This window comes from Carcharhinus amblyrhynchos, chromosome 29, assembly GCF_965287045.1.
Source record: "Carcharhinus amblyrhynchos chromosome 29, sCarAmb.v2.hapA, whole genome shotgun sequence".
In the NCBI taxonomy this organism is placed as follows: Eukaryota; Metazoa; Chordata; class Chondrichthyes; order Carcharhiniformes; family Carcharhinidae; genus Carcharhinus; species Carcharhinus amblyrhynchos.
In genome coordinates this window covers 10523268-10550688 of record NC_137352.1, presented here as the reverse complement: position 1 = coordinate 10550688, position 27421 = coordinate 10523268, and the positions used below count along the sequence as shown (strand labels likewise).

General features: G+C 38.8%; 1 protein-coding gene across 5 annotated transcripts in view; it reads left to right on the top strand.

The window, feature by feature from the left end:
* The window catches only part of sik3 (SIK family kinase 3), a 281489-nt gene that overhangs the window by 149966 nt on the left and 104102 nt on the right, over positions 1–27421 (top strand). For all 5 annotated transcript variants that reach the window (XM_080214519.1, XM_080214520.1, XM_080214518.1 and 2 more), the window contains exon 4: positions 20081–20242. In XM_080214519.1, the coding sequence (XP_080070645.1) occupies positions 20081–20242 (162 nt within the window). The remainder of the gene's footprint in view (positions 1–20080; positions 20243–27421) is intronic.

The following is a 27421-nucleotide window of genomic DNA, read 5'->3' as shown; positions in this document are numbered from 1 at the left end:
CAGCCTCAGGCATGGTGCTGCAGTATCTTTTCCGACAACTGCAGCACTCCACCTGGATGGGCTGGAGATTGGCTGACAATCTGGCCTATGGCTGTCCAAGGTGGGACTTCCTTCCAAGTGAGGAAAGAAGTCCTTCTGCCTTCTGCCAATAGAGAGTGAAATAGCAGCAGACCCGTTGGAGCCAGCGCGGACACGTTGTCTGCTGACGCCTTGGAAGAATGACACTAAGCGCTTGCCATTCTGAAAATTTAGCCTGTGTACCAGTGATCTGTCCAGAATATATTACCCCAACCCTAGTATCTGGATTCCTGTTGAGTTTCTAGAGTTTTCTCTAAACTGGGGCTTGATTCCACACAATCCAGAATTATTTCTCTTTTGGAGAAAGTATGCCAACCACTAATTTTTCTGTTCTGGGGTGGAAAATATAAATGGAGCACCATGGAACGTAGGAATTAGGAGCAGAAGTAGGCAAATTCAGCCCTTCGAGCCTGCTCTGCCATTCAATCAGATCATGGCTAATCTCTCCCTGTCTCATATCCCCCTCCCCACCTGTTCCCCATATCCCTCTTTCCTTCTCTTCTTAGAAATATATCCAGCTCCCTCTTGAAACCATTCAATGATCCAGACTCCTCCACTCTATGGGGCAGTGAGTTCCACACGTTCATCACCCTCTGTGATGAAGTAGTTCCTCCTCATCTCAGTTTTAAATTTACCACCTCACAAGCCATACTTGTGACCTCTTGTTTTGGATTGCCCCATAAGAGGAAACATTTACTTTATCAATCCCTTTTGGTATTTTATATACCTCGATTAGGTCCCCTCACATCCTTTTAAACTCCAGTGAGAACAAACTCAAACTGTTTAATCTCTTCTCATACATCAACCTTTTTGTCCCCGGAATCAAAATAGTGAACCTCCTCTGAACTACCTCCAATGCCGCCATTTCCTTCCTCAAATAGGGAGACCAAAACTGGACACAATACTCCAGATGTGGTGTCACCAACACCCTATACAATTGCAACAGAGAGAACAGAAATTGGTCACATGTTGCTGACCTAATTCGTTGTAGTTCCCTGGCTTCCTCTGGTTGGTTGTTTCAGCAGGAGGGTTCTCTGCTAAGCATATATCAGATCTTTTAATAGACTCCAGTATCTTTGTGCTGGTGGGCTTTACTTTGAAAAGGTATGGTTCACTCCTTTGCAAACCTAGCAGCAAAGTGTTGGTTCATTATATTTCTCTTCAATTTATACTGCCAACTGAAAGAAGTTTAAAAAAGATATATGTCAGAATTCTACTGCCCCACCCGCTACGGAAATTGGAGTGGGCGAAGGATGGACAATGGGAAGGTCCGTTGACGTCGGGCAGGATTTTCCGGCCTCAGGTTGAGCGAGGCTGTAAAATCCCACCCAGATTTTCCTTACCTTCAGAATTGGAAGTATTTTAAAACTGCTTTTAATTAGTAAAGCTGCATCCAGTATCTAATAGTTGATGGTGCGCAATGACCACGTGTGTGTGTGTGTGTGTGTGTGTGTGTGTGTGTGTGTGTGTGTGTGTGTGTGTGTGTGTGTGTGTGTTTTCAATCTCATGAGCAAAGTTCAGGTTAGTTATGGTCAGAATAGCAAGTGGGATTATATATTGTATGGTTAAATTAACTAGTCATTGGCCTCATTGCTGATTCTGAGAATTTGCTGGGTGTAAAATTATTACCATGTTTACTCACCCAGTAACCTGTACACAATTGTGTGTGAAGAACTTTGACAGACTGGAAACAGCGTGATGCTGTATAAATGTAACTTATTTTGTTCCATTATTGTAAATGAAATAATTAATTGCAAATTAAATAATTGATGAAAGTTAGCCATAGGGTGTTAGCGTGGATAAAGGATTGATTGTCAAATAGGAGACAGAGAGTGGGGGTTAATGGGTGCTATTCGGATTGGCGGTTGGTGACTAGTGGAGTGCCCCAGGGGTCGGTGCTGGGGCCTCAGCTATTTACCATTTATATAGATGATCTGGAGGAGGGAACCGAGTGTATGGTGTCGAAATTTGCTGATGACACCAAGATTGGTGGAACGGCAAATTGCACGGAGGGTTTGGAGAGTCTGCAGAAGGATCTAGATAGGCTGGGCGAATGGGCCAGGAAATGGCAAATGGAATTTAATGTTGGCAAGTGCGAGGTGGTCCACTTTGGTAGGAAGGACTATTACTTATGGGGCGAAAAACTGCAGCAGGCAACGGTGCAGAGGGACCTTGGGGTCCTTGTGCATGAGTCGCAAAAACCCAGCCTGCAGGTGCAGCAGGTGGTCAGGAAGGCGAATGGGATGCTGGCCTTCATAGCGAGGGGGATTGAATATAAAAGTAGGGAGGTCTTGCTGCAGCTGTATAGGGCATTGGTGAGGCCGCAGCTGGAGTACTGTGTGCAGCTTTGGTCGCCGCACTTATGCAAGGATATTTTGGCCTTGGAGGGAGTGCAGAGGAGGTTTACTAGGCTGATACCGGAGTTGAGGGGGTTGAGCTATGAGGTGAGGCTGAATAAACTAGGCTTGTACTCGTCAGAGTTTAGAAGAATGAGGGGAGATCTCATTGAGACGTATAAGATGATGAATGGGATGGATAGGATAGAGGTGGAGAGACTCTTCCCGCTCAGAAAGGACAGTAGGACTAGGGGGCACAGCCTCAAGATAAAGGGGGGGCGGTTTAGAACGGAGTTGAGGAGGAACTTCTTCACTCAAAGGGTGGTGAATCTCTGGAATTCTCTGCCCGTTGAGGTGGTGGAGGCTGCCTCGCTAAATATTTTTAAGAAGCGGGTTGATGGGTTTTTGATAAGCGAGGGGATTAAGGGTTATGGGGAGAGGGCGGGAATGTGGAACTGAGACACGACAGATCAACCATGATCTTTTTAAATGGCGGGGCAGGCTCGAAGGGCTGGATGGCCTACTCCTGCTCCTATTTCTTATGTTCTTATGTTCACTTATAAATGGCATTAAGTTGATGCTCCTGATTATGTCCGTTTGAAATGTTATTATATTGTTATCGGTAAGTAATAAATTATTTTAACACTGCTTTTCAATGAAAAGTTGAGTTTTCTTTATCCAAATATTATAATTTATTATGTGGGGATGGGCAATAAATGCTGACCAGCCAGCAAAGCCCAAGTCCCACAAATGAATTAAACAAAAATTGAAACATCTATTTGCAAAAAAGCAGTTTAGATACAAAGTGAATCAGCAGAATAGCTTTGTGGTGGATTAGTTAGCTTGAAGCATGAAATGTTGCTGTTACTAAATTTTGCCTTTGTGATTTTCATTAATGAAATAAAACCATCAAAACAAATAAAATATTCTAATTAATTTGTCACATGCGGGCATAGTTGTTTCTCAACATTAATGACAAGCTATTTGATTACAATCCACCAAATCTGCAAAGGACCTTTGATCATCTGTGACTGGCGCAAGATATTGGTGTTACATTTACCAGTTTACAGTTCTTTTTGGCATGTTCTGATTTATTTTAAGAGCTGAAAGAATATCAGTGGATGTGAGTTTTGCACAATTTCATTATTCTTAGTGTGTGAACCCCACAGGGTGTTCTGGGCTATTGCCTCACATGCACTGGTTAAGTAATAGGAGTGGCAGAATGAGACCCACAAGTGACCATTAAATGGCTCTTTAAGGACCTCAGTTGGCCTCTGGGTGGAAAGTCTGTGACATCCTTCTGCCCTAAGCTTGATTATGGGAGGTGAGAAGATATCAGGGTCCCCAGCCTGCACTATCCGCCTGATCAAACATTTCCCCCTATCTCTGAACTCATGTCCAGAAAGGGACGATTGGTTATTAAATTTCATCCACTGTTTGATTCAAAAATTAGTTGTTAACTACTGTTAGGGGAAAAAGATGGTTTATTGAACTATTTGTTTCGGTTTGAGATACCCTTTGTTAGCCTAAGTGATTTTTTTGCATTGTGTGTTAACCTCTTGTTATGAAATATATTCAGATAAATCGTCTGGACTTGGATATTACTTTTAGAAAAAGAGTTTGTTATATTGGAAATTTAGTAGCAGGTTCAGTTAATTTTAAAATTTACAAGAAATTAGGGTGATCACCCATCCAGTTTCAACTAAAGTTATTTTTGGCTAGCTGCCTGGTAAGCATATTTGAAAACTAATTATGAAAACCTGGGTTTGAATAACAGAGATATATTAAAGATGTGTGTGCTTGTGTACACGTGCGTGTGTGCAAGCCTACAACTGGCTCTTTTAAATCATGTTGTAAATGATCTGATTGGCAGTCTTTCTCCCCCAATCCTGTTTTGATGGTGGAAGGTGAAGTCATTCCCAGCTATCTTTCTCTTTGCTTGTCACTTTCTAGTTTGATAATTAATTCCCCTCAATCTCTTACTCTGTGGAACATCTGCTCTTCTGCCTGCTAAAACACACAAGTTGTTTATTTAATTAAAAAATGTGCAAGAAAATTTGATTTGATTTATTATTGTTACATGTATTAGCATACAGTGAAAAGTATTGTTTCTTGCATGCTACACAGAGCATATCGTTCATACGGAAGGAAAGGAGAGAGTGCAGAATGTAGTGTTACAGTCATAGCCAGGGTGCACAGAAAGATCAACTTAATGCGACGTAGGTCCGTTCAAAAATCTGACGGCAGCAGGGAAGAAGCTGTTCTTGAGCCAGTCGGTACATGACATCAAACTTTTGCATCTTTTTCCCAACGGTGGAAGGTGCAGGAGAGAAAGTTAATTTGAGGGGTAGTTAAGACATGGGAATAAAGTTTATGTTCTCATTGCAAATATCCAGAAATATCATCTCTCCTTGGTATAACTGGAAGTTTCTAACAATAAGTCACCAATGTGAACCTCAAATTCTGTTTCCCTCTTTGGAGGTGGTATTTCCAGTGCTGTTTTGGATTTCTAGCATCAGTAATATTTTGCCTTTGTAGAAGTTGCTTTAATTCATTTGCCTTTTTGTAATATTCCCCTCTAATTAATTTTAAGCTTGAACAGTGACTGGTTGTTTTCTCTTTGGGCCAACCCGTTTTTTTTTTGTGTTTGGATTTTTTTTTCTAAATTAAAAAATAGAGAGAGTATACCTGCATGAGGAAATAGCAGTGTGAAGTTTTCATCCATCACTTCAAACTTGCCTTATGAGAGGGAATGTTATTTATTTGGGAAGGTCAGTGGTCTATTTGTGAATAGGGTTAATTATCCAGTGCTCCTGTATTTCTGTAGGTACTAAAATGTTAGGGAAATCCAGCACAAAGCAGGAGATTAATAAGCTAATTGTTGAGTGTTCCTCCTTATGCCTATACCGTACCTGAGCAGGAACCTTTGGGTTAAGTTTAGAGATAGTTCTACTCATGCAGTACACTGTGAGCAGCTTTTTCAGAAGAAAACAATTAATTCCCCCCACCCCATTCAGAACTTCATGTTTAACTCAAAATCTATACGCAAATTCACCAGCCCAAATGTAGTCTTGCCTAATGTTGGATTCTTAGCTGGCTTGAGTTTATCATATTCCATAACTGCCTAGATCCTTTTGTTCACAAAGCATCTTAAAGGTAAATACTTGTACTTCTGTGAATTGGTAACATTGTGATAAGAATTATTTAAATATGAATAGGAATTTCTCTGCCCTTTCTTAGAATAGTAGTAGATTCAAACCATTCACAAGTCTTTTACTGTTGGCATAGTTTCTAATCAGCCATGCAATTTGCAATTAGAACAACATTACCCTCCAAAGCCTTCAGCAAGTTTGGTTTTGAATCTGCCATTTCTCTGTGACTGTGCTGAATTAACCTAATTATTCTTTACAACCTTTTGTGCAGATTGCTTTCGGAGGAGATAATGGAGGAATTTTGTATTGCCTTTTACGTCCTCATGCTGATTAATCCATCTGGTTATTAAGAAGTGATTTTTATGGTGTGATACGAGACAGTTGCAATATAAGTAGTTGGGATTCCCAGTACTACATTGGATAGCTTAAGGAATAATTGATTTTTTTATTCATTTGTGGGACATGGGCATCGCTGGCTGGCTAGCATTTATTGCCCATCCCTTGAGAAGGTGGTGGTGAGCTGCCGCCTTGAATTCCTGCAGTCCATGTGACTGAAATCATTGTTGCAGTTTTTGCTGTAGCATGGCATCTAACAACTGTCTATATTAGTTTTCTTGTCTTTATATATTTAGGTTTTAAAAGTTTTAAGGTGGCAAAGTTGCTGAAAGTGCGAACAGCAAAGTGATGGAAACGGCTTCAGGGGACTAATCAAACAGTTCAAGCAACTCTGTATCTCTTTTAATGATCAGATTGAAGGATTGTGAAATAGCAAAGGATTGAGTAGCAAGTGTATATATTTGCACAAACTCAATGTCAAATAGTGTAAAGGAAGAAAAAGAAAGACAAATTGCAGTGAGAGACAAAGAAAAAGCTTTTTAAAAAAAGGAATGTTTTACATTTATAAAATCTCCAACAACAAATAATGCCTGAAGGAATGAGACTCCACACCGGTAATTTTAAATTTTCTGTGCCAGAGAGGTTGATTGGCATCAATTAAGATTTATCACTTCATTAAAAGAATATTCACACTTGAATTGACAAGACTTTGGCTTCTCCGTGAAGTGTCTGGGCCTATTTATGTATAAATATTCACAGGCACCATTAATATCACCATTATTTTGATAGCAAAATCGGGTCCGTTAAGATAATATGCATTGTGTAAAGATTTTGCTGCACTCAGTGATCTCATAAGTTTACATGAAGAATATCTTTACTGTGAGCTAGCCTGTAAACATTTAAATACATATATATTTTTGAAGAGGATTCCTTTTAGTGCATTGTTACTTTATTTGCTTGTTTTAACAAAGTTTATTTATTGTCCAAATATTTTGTAAAATATATGGGAGTGATTCGCCAACCAGTTCGTTAAATAAAAATATCTGTGACATAGCCATTTTTCTCCTCCGGGTGTTAGCCAGATTAAACTAATTCACCATATTAAAATTCTGTTAATAACTGTTGAATTGGTAAGTAACCCTTAATCTCACTTTTCACACTTCTGTGGTTTGAGCAGGATTGGGCTTAAAATGACTAAAAACATTTAATGCTCTTTTAACTGAGAATAGTTCTATTCAAACTAAAAGAACATCAATTTTCGTAAGTTTTGAGACTTTTGTTTTAAATCCAGAATGCTAGAGTAAATCAAAAAATGCTGTGTGATTCTGCATATTTTGTATTCTGTGAAAAGATGAATGAAAAATTAGTTTCAGGTGTTTAGCATGGAAGATATTTATATTTAAATGCAGCCAAAGACTGTGAATTCTGAGGTGAACAACTCACTGTCTAATCTCTACAAGTCAGGAATGTGATGGAATACTCTCCACATACTTAATGAGTGCAGCTCCAACAATATTAAAAAAAAATTCACCTCATCCAGGACAAAGCAACCTGCTTGTTCAGCTCCCCCTCCCCCGGCCTCATCCACCAACCCAAACATCCACTCCCTGCACCACTGCTCACAGTGGCAACAGTGTATACCATCTGAAAGAAGCCCTTGGGCAACTCACAAAGGCTACTTTAACAGCAATTTCCAAAGCCATGACCTCTAACAACTGGAAGGTCAAGGGCACAGACCACCACATGCATGTTGCCCTCCAGGTCATGTACCATCTTAGCTTGGAGTTATGTGGCTATTCCTTCAGTGTTGTTGGATCAAAACCCTGGGGCTTCCTCCCGAACAGCACTACAAGTGTATGTACAGCACGTGGAATAGAGCGGTTCGCAAAGCTGTTAGCACCACCATTGCAAGGTAATTTTAAGAATGGTCAACAAATGCAGACCTTGCTGGCAATGCCCATGTCTCATGAAAGAATGAAAAATGAATACAAATTGGAAAAGGTTTTTTTTAAATGAGAAAGGATTATGCTGGTATACTGTAAAGAAGATCTTTCGATGAACAATAATGAAATCCTAATATGTAGCTTAACAACCACAGAATTTTCCCTCTTTATAGTTCTGTCCTTATTCTGCAGCTTCCCTTAACTGAAATAGAGATTTGCCTTATTCTATGATCAATTGATGTCCACTTCTAACAGCCTAGCATTTGTATCACTAAATACATTACTTCAAATCATGAAATTGAGTAGACTAATTTAAGGTCAGAGAAAAATAGAAAATAAGAGCAGGAGTATTTGATTTGATTTATTATCACATGTTAGCATACAGTGAAAAGTATTGTTTCTTGAGCACTATAGAGACAAAGCATACCATACATAGGAAAGGAAATGAGAGTGCAGGATGTAATGCTACTGTGATAGCTAGGGTGTAGAGAAAGCTCAACTTATATTAAAAATGGATGGCAGCAGGGAAAAAACTGATTTTGAGTTGGTTGGTACGTGATCTCAGAGTTTTGTATCTTTTTCCCAATGAAAGAAGGTGGAAGAAAGTAAGTCCAGGATGCATGGAATAATTGATTGTGCTGGCTGCTTTTCTGAGACAGTGGGAAGTGTAGACAGAGTCAGTGAATGGAAGGCTGGTTTGTCTGGTGGACTGGGCCACCTTCTCAATGAATCTGTGATGCATCTGGAAAGGATGCTTTCTATGACGCATCTGTAAAAGTTGGTGAGAGTCGTAGCGGACGTGGTGAATTTCCTTAGCCTCCTGAGAAAGTAGAGGCGTTGGTGAGCTTTCTTAAAGATAGAATCCTCTTGGAGGGGCCAGGACAGGTTGTTGGTGATCTGGACACCTGAAAACTTGAAGCTCTCGACCATTTCTACTTCATTCCCTTTGATGTAGACAGGGGCATGCCCTCCACTGCGCTTCCTAAAGTTGATGACTATCTCCTTCGTTTTGCTGACATTGAGGGAGAGATTAATGCTTTGTACAGTAGCAACAACACTTTGTAAGTTTTAGGTTCTATTCCTTTAGGAATGAATTCCAAGATTCTATTTGTCTCCCTTATTACCTGCTGCACCTGCACACTAGTTTTCTGCGATTCGTGCACAAGGACACCCAGATCCCTCTACACCGAAGCACTTTGAAGCTTCCTTCCATTTAGACAATAATTTGCCTTTGTATTTTTCCTACCAAAATGGATAATCTCATACCTATCCACATTAAACTCCATCTGCCAAATTTTACCCCATTCACTTAACCTGTTCATATTCATTTGCAAATTTCTTATTTCATCATCACAACTATTTTACCACCTATTTTAGTGTTGTCTGCAAATTTGGCTGTAGTATCTACTGTTCTTGCATCCAAATCATTAATATAGATTGTAAATAATTGGGACTTGAGGATGAAGCCTGTAGCACTCCACTTGTTACCTCTTGTCAAGACAAGCAAAGAACTTCTAGTTGTGTATCCTTTTAACTTTCCTTGTTTCTGATGTGTGTGTGTGTGTGAATGAGAAACGTCACATCTTTTACTATTTGTGGGTAATATATTTGTTATTTCTTTGACTCCAGGAAACCTTGTGATTGGTTTCTTATTGTTCACTGCATAGATCACTTGGTCAAAACAATAGTGCCATTTGCTAAAGTAATTATTTTATTCATTTGATTTTATATTCATAGAAGGCCATTTTCTTGCTGTTTGTCTCCAATCACATTCTTGATGCCTCTACAGCAACTCTTATTTTTCAGCCAGAAAATTGCTGGGTTAAAATAACCTGAAGCAATGTATGGAAGCTCCATGATTTCTTAGTCTACCACAACTAAAATGGAAATTTCATTGAGAAAAATGTTTAATTTCATAGTAAGGGGAATAGTTTGAAATTGCTATCAGTGTGGCAGATCTCTTGTCCTCTGGACCTGAATGGATGATAACAAATTAACAAACTGTTTCACTCATTTTATTTATTTCCTAATGACCAATTCACTTGCATAATATCTACACAGCTAACATAATTCTATTATGCAATGAAACTAGCATCATTGGGTATAGCATTCATGCTACTAACTAACTTTTGCAATCATGGCGTTGGAGATATTGGCCGGAATTCTCCCGTCCTGCCTGCCACGGGAATTGTAGTTTGTTGTGGTGGGGGGCAGACCATGCAAAGATTCACTGACCTCAGGTGGGACTCTCCAGTTTTGCGACGAGTGTGGCTGGAAAATCCCATCCATGGTACTTCTCTCTTGGCGCCTGTCCTGCTTGGAGACTCAACACGATGGTGCCTTTCAACTTCCTTTTTACTGCCGTAGCCTGGAACAGAGTAATTGTGGGTCTTTACTTGATTCTATTGCCAACGATGGTGTCTTGGACAGACCTTTGCTGAAGATAATGCACTATTATTAAACTGTGATTATTTATAGAATCAATTCATTGCTGTCTTGCACTGATTTAATTGCAGATACAAACCCACTGAATGATACTGTACTCTTCACACACAAATCTTGTTATGCATTTTGATTTGAAGATTTTTTTTGAAGCCTCCAGCTAAGAGGAGCACTTTTGACTCCACTTATAAGGACTCAAATTTTTGGACCTCTTCTGATCACAGATCTGCTTTACTCTGTCTTAGATTGATAGTTGATCAAGCATAGTTCCTCTTGGATCTTTTCACCGATGGTTCATTATGTAAGAAGACCAGATGTTCTTTAAGTAAATACACTTGACTTTCTGAAAGTTTGGCATGCCAGATGGATTGTACGATGTCGGAGCAATTGCTTTATCTATAAATGCAGCCCCAAAAGGAGATTAGACTTTCCAATAAACCAAGTGATTCTGGAACAAGCTTTTGTTTACGCATTTCTCAAAGGTAATTACTAAAATATGTGGAAAATTAAAAAGAAAACGTTCAAATTAGAAAAGCTTGCTTGCTTATATATGGAAATATTCCCTAACCCCATCGCTTTAGGCTGTTTGACAGCAGCGCAGCATTTTTATTAAAGTTTATGATGGAACTTAAAAGTATAATGAATAGCCCCTTGTTTCAAGTTTTGTTGCAAAATAAATAATAAATTGCAGAAGAAAGATGGAAATAACTACAGCCGTCTTCGCTGAACAGCCCGTGTCACATTCCTTTGGCTCTCCTTAATTGAACACTGTACAAAGGACTAACTATAACAGCACACAAACAGCACTTTGCCATACACTGAACAAATTCTGCAGTCACATGAAGGAGATTGCACAGTGTTTACTTTATTCGATAACCCGTACTACTGCTGAAGTTAAAGTTCTCAGTGTTTCCCAGTCATTTTGGATATGTGTTTTTATTTGAAAAATAGGATAGGATATGACATTTCATCTGGTACCAATAATTACAATGTTGTGCAATTTATATTTGTATGGATTTCCAAAATGAATTCCATAGCAATAGACTGTTTGTCTGGGAAACGTGGATAGCAAGAAAGAAAAATGCAGCACGGAAAAATAAATTGCTCGTGGCAGGGTGAAGGATGCTGGTATAAGTGGAACCCTCACAAAATTAACATCTGCCTTTTTACTGAACCCCAGTCCAGAGTGAGGTGGAGTGACAGGAATAATTCAGTAACCATTGAATGTCAATGCAGCTCTTGTATTGATAGTTTGAAGAGTGATAGCTGTAGATAATCTTTTAAATTATGCTTTAGTTGTGTTTACTGCTGGAATTAATGATTACCAGTAGATTCTTTACATTTTTTTCCACTGTTAAACTTTGGTTATTTTTCTTAAAAAAAAACTTCAATTATTTTTTAAAACTTGTGAACAAATTGTGATGGCCCATGTGCTGGGAAAAGCCTGCATTTTCTGTTGTGTGATGTCTCTTAAAGACCACAGTGGGATGGGGAGTATTCTGAAAGAAGGTTAGTGTGTTCCCTGATTCTGACATCATTAGGTTCCAAGAAATGCCCAAATGACCTGAGGCTTCCATGGGAATGGACTGCTGAGAAGCAAAGAGTAAATAGAAAGCTAATTGCAGTAGGGTTGATTCAGCCTGTGTTGTCTGTTTGGGAGTTAAGAATACACAAAATTTGTGAAAAAGAAGCGAGCGATGTTCTCTCCGGATGGAACAATTTTCTGTTTGGCAATGTTTGAACAGATCCCAGTATTGAAGCAGGTCTCTGGGGCAGAGACTGTTCTATTTTGTGCATTATCCAACTGGAAAGAGCAGAGAGCTGATGATAGGAAGGGCTAGGGTTTATGGATTGGACAAAACTCATTACTGCTTTTGGCGTTGCCACTGATTCAGGCTCTATGGGGATCAAAAATAAATAGGAGTATGTAGTATCTTTTAAGATTTTCTTTGAGAATGAACGAGTCATTTAATTGCTATGAATGATGAAAGTTCATGAGTTTTGACTCATCTTTTCCGAACTTTTTAAAGTCTTAGTGATATCCTATACTACGAAGTTTGACTCTACCTTTTTTAAGAAGCAGCAGATAAGTAATTTGCTCGCATCCTATTTAGCAATGCCAGTATGGCAGTTGATGGCTAATTTAGTAAACCTAAATGTTTCCTGTTCATTTATGTTTCCCCTTACAAATGAATAGGCTGTCATCTAAATGAGAGGGAAGAGAGATAATTATAGGACACTATCCCTTAAGACTTTCCTCGCAGTAGCTAAGTAAGTTATGTTAACTCTTCCCGTACATAGTTTCTTATCCAACATTCACATCTTGTTCCTTGTTAGTAGCAGTTCTGATGCTCTTTGCCAAGAGCAGCAATTATTTACTTGAACAGTTAATTCTCTCCTGACTCATTTCACTAATTGTCAGGTTATTCTCTATCGAAGTTCTTTTAGCTGATATATATTTTTTTCAGTCTTGACCTCTACTATTCGTTCTTAGTGCTATTTCATTATAGGAATTCATTTTGTTTTCATTAAGTTTCTCTGTCAAATTGCACATTATTACTCTGGTGAAACTGCTCTGCCAACCTTTTCCATACTTCAGTAAATAAATGCTGGTGACTTGCAATTTGACAAGTGCAGGTACCGACTGGATCCCTTCTCCAGCGTCCCAAAATCTAGGAAGACCTGAGAAACAGGGTACGTTCAAAGCTGCTATCCTGGGTGACAATTTGAATAAAACCATTTTATTTTTTATTTTATGTAGGCTGAGGACCCAAAATCCTTAAAACCTGGCACATGTCTGGTCCTGGGCTTTTGGAGATGGGGGATTTGATTGGCACTTGTATCAATAAAAATATCTTATTTTGAAACACTGGAGCATTTAAACATGAGAGATTTGGTAACGCCTTAGGATTTCTCAAAAAACTTTCCTATAGTTAGTTATTATTCTACTCAGTTTCTTGATCTTATTTTTTATTATATTAAGATTTTGAAGAAAATATCCTGTCAGCTTTAAGATAAATAACAAAAAAATTGTTATTAAGTATGTAGCATAGCCTTTGAGATGTATTTTATTGTGTGGAATTCACCCTGACTAAATTTGGGTTTAATTCTTGCCCTCACCTGATCCCTTGGTATAGTTCTGCCTGTTAAGGAGCCCACCACCTTCTGTGCCTTTGTCCTTCTGTAACCAGCTACTAGGCACTGGGGTGCGACTTGAGTTAAGTTGACTTTTTATTTTTTTCTTGCCCTCTTGGCACGTAGCTGACCTTGGTGATATCCTTCTTTTCTTCCTGGTAACCTGGCTTAGTTGTTGAATTTGGTTAGTGGGAACCATTGGTGTAAATCGATGCGTTTTATTATGCTAAGTAATTACCCCATTAAATTACTGGCTTGTCTTGAAGGGAATGCCATTTTCTATTTCTGAGCTGATTTCATACTCAAATTGACCAACTTTATAAACAATCCTAGAACCTCTCCTTTTGCAAAGCAATTCTTAGCCAACTTGATCTGTAAAACTGGTTGAGTTGCTTACCTCAATCTAGCCAATGATATTGATAGGAGTTGGAAAATTACATGTGTGTAGTTAAAGTTAGAAAGCAAAATATTTAGCCCAAAGAAATCAATGCAGAAATGTAACTATCATCATTAGGATGAAGGTTTCTACCTCAGAGATGGAATGGAGTTGTAAGACCTTATCTCATAGGGTAGAAAATGTAGTCATCTAATTATGTAAGTTTACATTTGTGGAATGGATGGCTAGCAGAAAGTTAGAAGGCAGTAACTGACTTGAACATTCTACTGCCATCCCAAACCATGGGAAGGAAGTTGGAGTTGGCCGCGATTGTCAGCAAAACCATATCATTGAAATCATCTTCGACTTGCTGCACAGCATTTGTGATTTTTCAATTTAATGATAAAAGTAGATTAACAAGTTATTTTGAAAAATTTCAGTAACAGATTTGTAATTGTATTTTTTTTAATGAAGCCAAAAATGTTTTCTCAATAATTATAAATTTCTTGGAAAGCTGGTCCAATTTGGAGCTCACTGCCTTTAGGATTATATAGTTTCCATCTTTAACTGTTTAATTTAAAATTAATTTTGATTATTTTTTTTGAATAAACACAGTAAAAAAATTAATTGGAATTAAAGGTTAGAGTGAAATAGGGGTTGAAAAAATTGATAGTGTATCATTGTCATTCATTTTTTCATAGTAGTGAAGTAAGGGAATATACAATGAAATTGTGATGAGTCAAACTCAGATGACAAACTTCTAGTTATCTCAAAGCATCAACATTCCTGCCATCAGAAAAACAAGTCCAATAGAATAGTGCCCATAATAAACCGAAATCCTGCCTTGGTAACTCCGGATTAGCCAAACTTGTCCAAGCTTGTTTTCTGACTGTGAAGCAGAAAGCAGACCTTGCAAAGGAGTGGGAGATTCCACCGTTGAGTTTGTCCACCATTATGGAACACAAGCTGAGCATCTTGAAACAGTTCTGCAAGAGATGCTCTGGGAGTTTTGCACTGCAGCACAAAAACACCAAAAACATGTTTGACTGCTTTGATGACCAAGTGCATTGTACCACACATTTGTGAAGACAGCATCCTTAACAGAAAATGATTATCGAGTTTTTCCACAACTAACTCCTGGCATTTTTCAATTAAATATTCCTTCGTTTTACAGGTTGAAGTCATTGTAAAGTATGAATACATTGAATAAAGTTTTTTTTTACAAATTTACTGTATTACTGTGTTTTCATTTAGCATTTGAATCTCTTGTTTTTGACATAGGCTTTGTTGCGGCCATATCAGATTACATAGAGATGCATTCTGCTTAGCACGTGTTTGGGTGGATCCTCTGGGATTCAACTCAGCAGGATTTTACAGTATACATTTTGAATGGATATGTCTTATAAAATATTCAAAACTAAAAATGCATTGATCAGATTGTACTTTTATTTAAAGTGGAATTTCTTCATAGCCATGCAAAATTGTTACAAAATGTCAATTTGTTGAGAAATGATGAACCAGTAAGGCAATCTTCCATTCCATGTTTCAGAACAACGAAAGCTTGTGTAATGCTTATACTGTGGAACATAATGCCCCAAGTTGTTTCAGAAGACGCAAGGGAAAATTAAAACTGAACCTAAGGTGATCAAAACTTGAATCACAGAGGAGAGTTTTAAGGTTGGACTTAAAGGAAGAGTCTGAGTTTCAAGAGTAGAAGCACAGAATACCAGATCATGGGAACTAGGCAGCTAAAGAGAGCTTTCAGCTAATAGTGGACTTAAAGAGATTATAGCAATAGTGAGGGATAAGGTCATGGAGGGATTTATCAGAAGAATGAGAATTTCAAAATTGAGGCAGTGAGGAACTAGGAGCCGCAGTACCTCAGAGTGCTGGGGTGACTGACAAATTGGATTAGATGTGGGGTTGGACATTTTTGGGTGAACTGAAATTTTCAGAAAATGGAAGTTGTGAAGTCAACCAGGAGAACATTGGAATAGGTAGGTATGGAGATAACAGAAGCATGGATGAAGATTTCATCAGCAGATGTTGTGAGGCAGGGCAGGGTCTGGTGATGACATAGGGTTGTATATATGTGATCTTCACAATGGAAAGGATAAGGGATAGAAACCAGCTCAGGAGAGCACACAGAACAGTATGGTTCAGCTGAAGATGATGGTCTAGTAGTCACATGTAATCAGTGGCAGAGGTACAGCATTTCAAGTTGTGGCTGAAGATGATGGCTTCAGTCTTCCCATTGTTTAACATGTTGGAGTAGCAGCTCGCCAGAAAATAGTTGTCTGACAATACTGTTGAATGGTGTCGCAGTATACACGTGTAAGTTGATCCTGTGTCTTCACTGAGATTGCCAAGGAGGAAGAGGATGTGTCCGAGATCCTTAGAGAACTTTTGGAGATAATTGTGTGAAGATGGGAACAGGAAGCATTGCTAGAGATGCTGTGGTTATGATTGCACGTGTAGAAATAGTGAGGATTGTTCCATTGAGTAATAGTAGAAGAGAGCAAATATAGGAGGAAGATGAGATTGTTTATGTCAAAGACTACAGAGATGTAGAACAGAGAATGCACTACAGTCAGTGTCACAAAGGATGTTATTTCCAACTTTGGTGACAGTCTTTTAAGTATTGTAGTAAAATTGAAACTTGATTGGAGAGTTTCGTGTAAGGAGTTGCAAGAAGAATGATCACAGATTTGGAAGACAACAATTTAAGTGGTTTGAAGAGGAAAGTACAACTCAAGATTAGTAGCTTGCAAGCACAGATAGATTGTCTAGATTTTTAAGGAGTGGGGTGACCTGAAAAGAAAGAACAGTACCTGAAGAGAGAGGGCCATTACCTAGCATGGCAACCAGGAAGGGAAGTACTGAGCAGTTTACTTGGATTGAGAATAAAATTGTGAGAACAGGCAATGGGGCTCAAGTACAAGGTGAGCGCTGAAAGGCCATGATAGGAAGGAAACTGGAGAAAGGTATTCATTCAAGGATACAGTGGAGGGGAATCTTGGTGTGTTTGCCTTCCTGAGGAATGAGGAATTCAGCAAAGGCAGGTAAACAAATAGGCTTCTCTGTCACTAAGATGAATACTGTGTTTACGTTTTTTGGAGGTGAGCACAGAGGGTGATACAGTGTTGGCGAGAGGTGGGGAGCACCATCATTGTATTTGTGAACGATTCTGCACTCTTGAATTATTTTGTAAAATTGTAAGTTGGCAGGATTAAAGGTGTTAATGGAAATGTGTGGGAGAATTTATACGAAGGGAAGGTTAAGGTGTGATGTGTGGTGAGTGTGTAGAGAGTTATGAGGAGGGATCAAGTCGTTGTTGAAGAAGGGAAAATATCTTGGATGAGAAACCCAGGTTATAACTTGTGGTCATGGTAAAGAATGAGACAAAATTCCAGTTCTCCTTTCTGGGAAAAAAAAGCAACTTTTAGTCCACGCATGATATGAAATAATGAAAAGTAATCCTCTTGGTCAGAGGTAACCTTATTTACAGATTTTTGTCAGCGTTAGTAGAATCTAATTTTTCCAGTAGTTACTTGTATCAGTTCTGATTCATTTGTACATTTAAACAAAATAAACTGTACTAACGTTAACTATGTTAGTCTCATTAGTAGAGCAGTAGCTTGCTGGCACATGCTCCCCTTCCCGGATTTATTTTACAAGTTTAACATTTCACATTGAAGTGAAATATTTCATTTTGTTGACCAGACGAATGTCATGAGATCCTTTTTCATCACAGTTGGAATGCTTTGAATTTAGTTCAAATAAACATGAGAACATTAAGAACAGGCCATGAAAGCAGCCTTGGGCTGATTTGCATCGCAACTCTATTTCACACTTTGCTCCAAATCTCTTGATACCATTATTAAAAATGCTCTGCAAGTGATAATTTCCCCAAAAGCTTTAAATTTAGAAAGGAAGCTTGTCATAGAAATTATATCATGATTTCTGTGGCGTGGCAATTTACATATGGTGTATTTACATATAAGCATTCAAGCGTAGGGGTGAAAAGGTTCTATTTATAAATTCCTGCCCTATCCTAAGATGCATTAATTTTCTACATTTTACCTGCTGAAATATTGCAACATTGAGGAGCAATAATTGGGGATTTCAGTGTAAGCAAGAACCGGCAGATTTTAGTCAAAGGAAGAATTCAAGATTTTTGTTTTAGTTGATCATCTATCCTTCATACTGTCATTGTTAGGCTACCCTTGTATTCTTTTAAAGATTATTACAGAAATGTAACCAGTCAAAAGGATCAAGTGGGTGATCCCATTTGGCCTTCTCCTTTGGCCCTCATCATCAAAGATACCAATGTACAGCAAATTCAGTTCACTTCACATAACGTTAAAAAGTGACTAAGTGTATCGGATACAGCAAAGACAGTGGTGCCTGAGAACTCACTACTCCAGCCAAACCTTTTCAGTACAACTATGTGACACTGGTATTATCTGACAAAGTGAAAAATTTTTCAAGGATGTCTTGCCTAAAACAAATAGGACACCACCTAACCTGACCACTAACATCACATCAGCATTCTTTCAATCATTAGTAAATTAATGCAAGAAGTCATTAATAGTGTCATCAAGCATTACCTACTATCAATATGTCAACCATCTTCAGTTGCACCATCAGTGACCTTCCTTCCATTATAAGGTCAGAAGTGAGGTTATTCACCTACAATTCCACAATATTGATCTCTGTTCACAACCCCTTTGATAAGGAAGGAATTCTTGCCAGTTTACAACTGAACCTAGAGTAAATCTAGGCTGACAAATGGCATTCATATCAGAAAGTGTCAGACAATGCCCACCTTGAATAAAAGAGAGCCTAGCTGCATCTGCTTGCCATTCATTGGCACCACTATCAATGTCCTAAGGGTTTCTGTTGACGAGAAACTAAGTTTTATTAGCTTTGTCCACCTGATGCCTACGAGAGCAGATAAGGGCCTTTGAGTGTCTCCCTTCTTTACCCTTCACAATCCATCTGAAAAGTTCAAATTAAAAATATGATGGAATACTTGTCATTTGTCAGAATGAGTGCAGCTGCTAAATGCTTGAGAGCATTCAGGACAAAGCAGTTCACCTGACTGGTTCACTTATTACCGAACTGAGCGTCCAGCATTTATTGGGCTCCAATGTGTTCAGATCACTGGACATAAAGCAAGCACTTATCAAAGCTATGTCCCTATAAATGTCCAACCAAAAAGAATATTATCTCTGTCCTACAGTTCGCATGGCATTCTGACTTGGGCATAAATCACTGTTTTGTTATTGTTGCTGGGTACAATTCTGGGATTTACCCCAGCAGTATTCTGAGAGTGTCATCACTTCAAGCAATTGAAGGAGAAAGCTCATCACCACAAGGCAACTATGGATGGGTAATAAACATAGCCGTTCTTGAGCATCAACATCTATCAAACTAACGTTCATGTTATCTTGCATATGGAATTGGCATGTTTATATTTAAACTTAAAGCTGCCTAATAGAACATTAAATGATGTATTTGGCACTACTGTTGCCTTTCTTTTGAATTGAAAGTACATACTATTCTCTGAGTATGCACACTATTCTTTGTAGGTGGCCATTTCCTCTGGTTGCTGCAAATATTGCTCTTGAATAACCACCAGGAAGTCAGGGAGCCCAGTCTGGCAAAATATGACTATTCAGTTTTTCCCTCCTAGCCTGAATAGACTGTCTGAACTCTGGTGCCTTGCTGTGTAGCAAGGCTGCAACCTGAGTAGAACATTGAACCAAATATAATCTGTCTCGTGCACAGAATGCTAAGGCTGCACTGTGTACTGTGGTATCCACACTTCTGTAGACTTGAGTTTGAAGTCTAGACACCATTGACATTTCTGAAATATGTCACTCATTGGAATCATTTACTTCCCAACAGAACCTTACCATGGAGGACTATTTTCCATCTTCTCAGCATTAAATTTTGCTTTGTGTTTGTTGAAAAATAGCTATAAAGGAAGCTGGGAAGGAATTTGGATTGTTGCGTTTGCTTGTGGAGATGCCAGAGTGATGGCAGGGTACTGAGGGGAGAATTATGAAAAGAAAACTATCTTCAAAGTTAACATTATGCTTTTGCTAAATTTCCAATAATTACTTCAGATATATATATATGTACGTGCTCACAAATATTTGTGTACTTTGTTTAGTATTACCAAAATGTGATGACTCTCTTATTTTGCCAAAAATCGTGAGCGTCCTCTTTATTTCATGTTTCTCCTCCTATTTCCCTCAACCTTTCAAATTATAGATCACCTTGTCGCCCATGGACGTATGGCAGAGAAAGAAGCCCGAAAGAAATTCAAGCAAATTGTTGCAGCGGTCCACTTTTGCCACTGTCGAAACATTGTACATCGAGACCTGAAAGCTGAAAACTTGCTCCTAGATGCTAACCTCAACATCAAGATAGCAGGTATATAGATGTTAATTTTCCAAAGTTTTTAAACAATGGAATTTTAGAAAACGTAGTTTTGCTTTGCATTGTTTGAACGTATGGAGAGAAAATGAAGTGGATGTGAGGGAATATAGTGTCTCATTGTTACTGGTGACCTGCTAAGTTTGTGTCATCTGAATTTGTTCTCAAGTGTGGGGACATCAACACTAATGGAAGCAGAGTCTTTGAGTAATTTTAAGGTGGAAGTGGATAGATTGTTGGTGAGCAAGGGGATGATAGGGTTAATGCGGGTAGTTGGGTTGCAGATTTAAAATTGTTATCAGATCAGCCATGATCTTGTTAAATGGCCGAGCAGACTTGAGGGGCATACTCCTGCTTCTTGTTTGTATTCCTTTCAGCACCATTATTTAGTGCCATAGAATGAAACAATGCCGATTTCGTTTGGTACTTCCACATAAAGAGGAAAAATTGGAGATATGTGGTCATGAAAGGAAGTAGGAAACATATTTCTTCTTCCTTAAAATAGGAATTATGTTTTATGAAGACAAGAACAGGCAATGAATTCACACAACCCATTGTTATTTTGAATTTCTTTATTATCTTTATGTTTGCTGGAAATCCTTTAGCGTCAGAAAATAAGTTATTCTCCTTAAGTAATAGCGGTTAAAATTTGACAATATTATTAAATAATTCATCACAACTTTACATAGAATTCAATTGAATGTACAATGCAGAAACAGGCCACTTGACTCAATCGGTTTAAGTCATTGTTTGTGCTCCACAAGAGCTTTGTACCCTTTCTCCATTTTTCCTTTTTTGCATTATGTTCTATTCCTTACTCCCTCATCTAGCTTTCCCTTGCATTTATACTATTTGTCTCCTTGTGGTGATGAGTTCTACATTCTAACCACTTTCCGGCTAAAGAAATTCTTCCTGATTTCTTAGTGACCACCTAATAATTATGGATGTTGGTTTTGGTCTCCGCACAACTGGAAATATTTCCTTGTGCTAGAATTAGAAACAAATTCTCTAACTACTTTTCTGTTTCAATAGCAAAAAGGGTTTGCATGTATTTAATGTCCTTTGTTTTTCCATCTGTGTGTGTACTTTCCAAAGTTCTCTCCTCCCCCTTTCCTGTAGACTTTGCATAAATTATTTTTAGTCCATTTTGTTTTGGTTTTAATTGTGTCGTTCAGGCATTTTCAGACCACTTGCTTCACTCGCCCTTATTTTTCCTGAATGGCTATATTGCTGTTTTTGATGTATTTTAGAAATTTCCCATTTTTCCTGATTGGATATTTAAGCTGATGCTATTCACTTCCTTAAATAAATGCAGCTAATTTGGTTGAAAAGCTGCTTTTCGGAGTTGATGATGCAAGTTGTACATTGTTTGTAGAAGAAACTGGTTTTATGGAATGGATTATCGTCCAAACTCCAAAGGCAACCTCAGCCATTTGGCTTTAAAAGTGAAAGAAGATGCATTGTGTTAGCATTTCATTTGAGTGTGCTTTCTGCTTCAAATGACAGTGTGGTTTTATTGATGAGTCAACAATTAGCTTCAAGAAATCCTTTTGTTTTTAAATTACTCTGAACTGCTACCACTTAATTTAGATTTCCCTGCACCACACACCATTCTTTCGCTTAAAGCATATGCAGTTGACCTGCAATTATGGGTGGAATTCTCCCAAGCCCTTGCTGGCATAATTGATGGCGGGAATTGTGGGAGAATATAGTAGGAGAGCCAGAAATAGGTTTCATATCAGTGTGAATTTACAGTAGGATCTTTTGTTAAAAGAATGCAGGTGAAGGCCCAGTCCCCCAGATTCTTCGTGATGCCAGTGGAAAAACACACCAACATGAAATGCATTTGGAAGAACTTGACATGCAGATGTCAGGTTTTATTTGAACAATGCTTGGATCCGCCTCTGGAGTTCAGGAAAGAAGCTCCTGGTCCCTGGAGCACCACAGCAGTGGATCGGGGGACCATCCACAGGTGGATCTTCTAGATCAAGTGTTCTGCAGTGGTCCATCTTCCAACCTCAGAATGTTTCTGGAGATCTATCTTCATTTTCAGATGGTCCACTTTCTTTCTTCAGTGGTGGGTCAGCGATGTTGGGCACCTTATTAATATGGAACTCGTATACGATGGCAGACTGCACTCCAACCAGATCTGTCCCACCACTGAAAATGATGTGAAGCATCCAGATGCATAATTGTTGAGGTCAGGGCTGGAAAATTTGATATGTTTCTGCTGGCCGTAGCAGGAAATACCATAAGGCCATAATATATTACAAGAATGTAATACATATAATAATATGTAAGAATTAGGCCATTCGACCCATCGAGTCTGCTCCACCATTTGATCATGGCTAATGGAGTTTCTCAACTCCGTTCACCGGCCTTTTCCATGTTTTACCCCTTGCCACAGTAGATAGTCTCAAAATGGGAGAATACCACTCTAAACCTCTGTCACCACTGAAGCTTAATTCTTTGACCTGGGAAAATTACTTCCAGCTCTTCCTCTGCACGGCTCTATTTGTTTGACTTGGAATGGCATTTATGGTGGCTGTGCAGAATGTTTGGCCAAAAACATTATTCCATCTGCAAAGATATAAGGGGGCATTCCTTGTGTTCACAGTACTCTCCCATTTTAGAGGAAAAGAGCAATTTTGGGATATTTATTAAAAATGTAAATGTTCTTATTTCTACAGTTACTCCCAGCAAGACTGGTTAAGTAATATTAATGGTAAGAATCTCTATGTACTAAGAAGTTCCTTTGGAATTGCTGCAAGCAATGGCTTTGAACTTGAATGTGAACCCATTTGGAATCTTTACTTCCAGAAGTTTTTGCTCAAATCAATAGTGGTTGCCTCCCTTAGTGATGACTGCTGCCTCCTAACACCCACATTGCCAATTGTAGAAATATTGGTACCTAAGTTAATGTCTCCCTTTGAGCAAATCTTGCCAAAAATTTAAGTCTGCCAAAAAAAAACTTTGAGATTCCCTGCTGCTTTTAACTTGTTTATAATGTGCATTAAGCTTTCCTGTAATCAGTTATTTTGATACATTCCACACTTGTTTTCACAACTTGTTTAGAAAATGACAATTTAAATGTGACAAAAGAAGTTACAATGAGCTACCTAAAATAAACATATTAAATTCAATGGCACAACAACTTTCCTATATAATGGAGATATATTACAGATTTGTCCTTATCTACGTGAATGGCAAAGCAAGCTCAATGGAGGATGGGGGCAGGGGACAGGTAGTATGAGAGCCTGAATGGCCACCTGCTATTGTAGTGTTCCTATCTATAAGAAATACGATTTTGATCATTTATTTATAAGTTTGATTCCGTGATGAATGCTGTCTGTACGATACATTTTCTGCTGCAGTATTTCAGTTGTTATGCTCTCAGCTCATGTTACTATCAGAATGTCAGGTCCCAGAATGGAATCCTGGCTCAAAAGACTGTAACTTTTATTTTTCTTTAAACATGTGGATGAAGACTGCCAGTTAACTTTTAACAAAATAAGAAAATATTAAACCTGAAAAGACTAACTATAATATTTCTTCACCCCAACAATATCTTCACAGATGGTCACAGACTTTTAAAGGTAACATAAGTTACAAAATATATCATAATGCTCCTGGTAAGAATGCAGGCCAAGTAAACCAGCACACACTCTACACTTTGAAATCAAGTGATAGACGCCACCCAATGCAAGTTCTGTGGTTTCTCATTAAACCCTCGTAGATACTTATCACATTGTGAGCCAACTGGTCTCACTGGAATTCTGACTTCCACATGAGTATTTCCAAATTCCACTCTTGAAAAACACGCTATATAATCTTCTCTCAAGCAATGCTTTCTCTTGAATGCATTCACCAATGATCCGCTTCCAGGATTTCAATCTCTCCTTTAAGTATTCCTCTGTCTTGTATCGCATTCAAGCGTTCGCCCAGTCTTTCAGGTACTCAGCAATGCCGACAGAATACTATTGCTTCATAGACTGTATTGAGGTCACTAAACTTTTGATTTACCTCAGATGTTTGGCTTCTTACGTAGCTGACTTTGAAACTGGTTCTTGAGCTGTCTCTTTAACTCAGAGTACTACTTCTGTCCATTAACTTGACTTCTCCTGCATAGGACCTTGTTCAACTTGTTCATTGTTCCTTTAAATTAATTATCTTCCTGTGACATACCTTTTGTCTCAATTCCCTAATTTCTGGACCACAATGTGTTCCTTTGGGAAGTCTACTCTTTGTAACCCTTTGGTTTTGTCCAGCTCCTTCTGGCTGTAGCTTAAAGTTAAACTCAAAAATTCTTTCTAACTTAGGATGAACTCTGGTTGCTAAGCAACAGCACAGCCTTTCTTTAACCCTTGTTTTTCCATGTTGTAAACCCTTTAATTAAAATGCAGGGATAGTTTGAAATGAAACCAGAATCCATAATACATGCAAGCACCTTTGTTTAACATGAGCTAACTGAAAAAGCTTAAATAGTAACAGAAAATTAAACTTTCTTAAAACTATAGCATGGGTGAAATCTCACCAAAAAATGGCAGAGTATTGTTTCTGGTAAGAAAACTGGGTATGTTTCTCCCCAGATGTTATGACACTCTGCAGTAAACAAAAATCAAGGGAGCATGTTATGGGGTAGGGTGGGGAGGAGGGTGCTAAACACGCCAGCAAAACCTGGCTGCACTGAGATTGGGGCACCCTATTTAAATATATTCCCAGCCCACCATTTGAGGTCTCAGGTGACTATCAACACACCTGATAGGAATCGCCTTCCCACCCCTGATTATCAGTTAAGTGAGCCTCTTATAAATGGCGTCCGCTTGACGTACCACGTGGGTCACTGCTGAATATTAAGCGAGGAGGGAAGCCCCGGAGAGAGTGCTCGCTAATGACATACTAATGTATCAAAATGAGCTTCCTGCTTTCCCGCGGTGTGTTTCATACCATTCCACTAGCAAGGGGCCGGTAAGATGGGAGTTCGGAGGTTCGTCAGCGTGAACATAAGAACTAGCAGCAGGAGTAGGCCATCTGGCCCCTTGAGCCTGCTCTGCCATTCAATAAGATCATGGCTGATCTTTTTGTGGACTCAGCTCCACTTATCCGCCCACTCAGTATAACCCCTAATTCCTTTACCTTTCAAAAATCTATCTATCCTTGCCTTAAAAAATCGTGCTTTCTGGATTTTGAGTGTGCTGTCATTCCCTCAGACAGAGAGTGCAGGAAAGTGGGCAGCACAGTGGTTAGCACTGCTGCTTCACAGCTCCATGAGCCTGGGTTCGATTCCCAGCTCAGGTCACTGTCTGTACGGAGTTTGCACATTCTTCTTGTGTCTGCATGGGTTTTCTCCGGGTGCTCCAGTTTCCTCCCACAGTCCAAAGATGTCTGGGTTAGGTTGATTGTAAAAAGTCTGACAACACCAGGTTTAAGTCCAATCTTCTTGAAGAGGGAAACCTCGAAAGCTAATGAGTTTACTGTCAAATAAATCGGTTGGACTTAAACCTGGTGTTGTCAGACTTTTTACTGTGTTTACCCCAGTCCAACGCCGGCATATCCACATCATTAGGTTGATTGGCCATGCTAAAAATTGCCCTGTAGTGTCCTGAGTTGCGTAGGTTAGAGGGAGTAGCGGGTAAAATATGTAGGGATATGGGGGTTGGGCCTGGGTGGGATTGTGGTTGGTACAGACTCGATGGGCTGAATGGCCTCTTTCTAAACTGTAGGTTTCTATGATGATTCTGTGATGATCTATGAAAATCGCCCCTTATGATTCTAATGCCCACAAATACAAATACAGATTGCTTAAAACTGTCTTAGCTTCCTGACAAGTGGTGGTGCCCACTTGCATTGTTACAACGTGGGGAAATAGAAGAGCTGTGTTTGAATAATGACTTTCCAGCTTCTGACTCAGATCTTTCTTTTGCAGTTCGGAAGCAATGGTGAAGCAATCAGCTGCCAAATATTTTTTATTAATAGGCTTCACACCAATGGTAGTAAAGGGAGGCAGTCATCCCTTGAAGGTGTTCTCACTTCCTTCAATTCGGGACTGCACTAGCATTGTTTTACCATCTGTTGGAGCTAGCTTTGGCTCAGCATCAATGTGAAAGGTGCAGTATGGAGACACCATATGGTTGAAGAATAAATGTTTGAGCATTGCCATTCTTTTGTTATCTATTTCTGTAATATTAGACTTGATGTCTGTGGCTGTTCACAAGCTTAAATTGCAACAAATCCAGGTCAGCAAATGGAACACAATATTTTCACATTTACTGTGGTTTTTACTGACGTGTTGGTCCATTAATGTTAAACTATAAGGTGAAATATTTCTGATGTTGAAACCCATTCTCTAAACAAAATGGGATTAGTGCTGAAAATAACAGATGACAGCGGTTCAGTCTTGAATTATGCCAAGTGGTTTTTAAGTTAAATTTGGCTAACGTTAAATTAATCCTTACCACTGCTCCATGAAAGTTCCTGACAAACTTATTTTTCCTCTCCTTTCACTATGGTTCTGATGTTCATGTTTAAGGACCACAGGCTTGGCTTTAAATTTCTGCGTTTACATTTTTGCTGATTGACTGTCAACTTATTCAATGATCAGTGTTAGCATATACATATTTTTAAAGAAATCTCTTCAGTGCATGTGTAATTTTCTTTCTTCTAGACTGGTACAGAAATCCCCTTTGAATCCTTCACCATATTTTATGGATTACGGTTACACTGTATTTATGCTGACTGGCACGAGTGATGTGATGAGTGCAAAACATGTTTTGGCACTAACAGGAACTAGTCCAGCTGAGTTCATATTCCAAGTACATTTGCTCTCACATCAGTGGTTATAAACATTTGCTTTGCACCCGTAGTCTCAGGTTTCAAATACAGTCGCACATGGAATTAATTCATCCGATTTCTTAGTTGGCTGCTTTCTTGGGTGGACTTCTTGATTTTTGATATCCTATTGAAATGAACCAAGTGTGGTTAGCGCAAGTGCTTTGTGAATATATTAGGGGTAAACTAACATCCCTTTTTAGGTAGATTGAAACCAGCCAGCCCACCAATTAAAAAGAGGGAAGTTAAGTGAGTTGCTACGAGGTCTATGCTAATACTCTGGGATTTGCAACCCTCCATCTCTCCTTCACTCTTCTCTTTTGCTTTCTCAATACCTCCCCTCACACA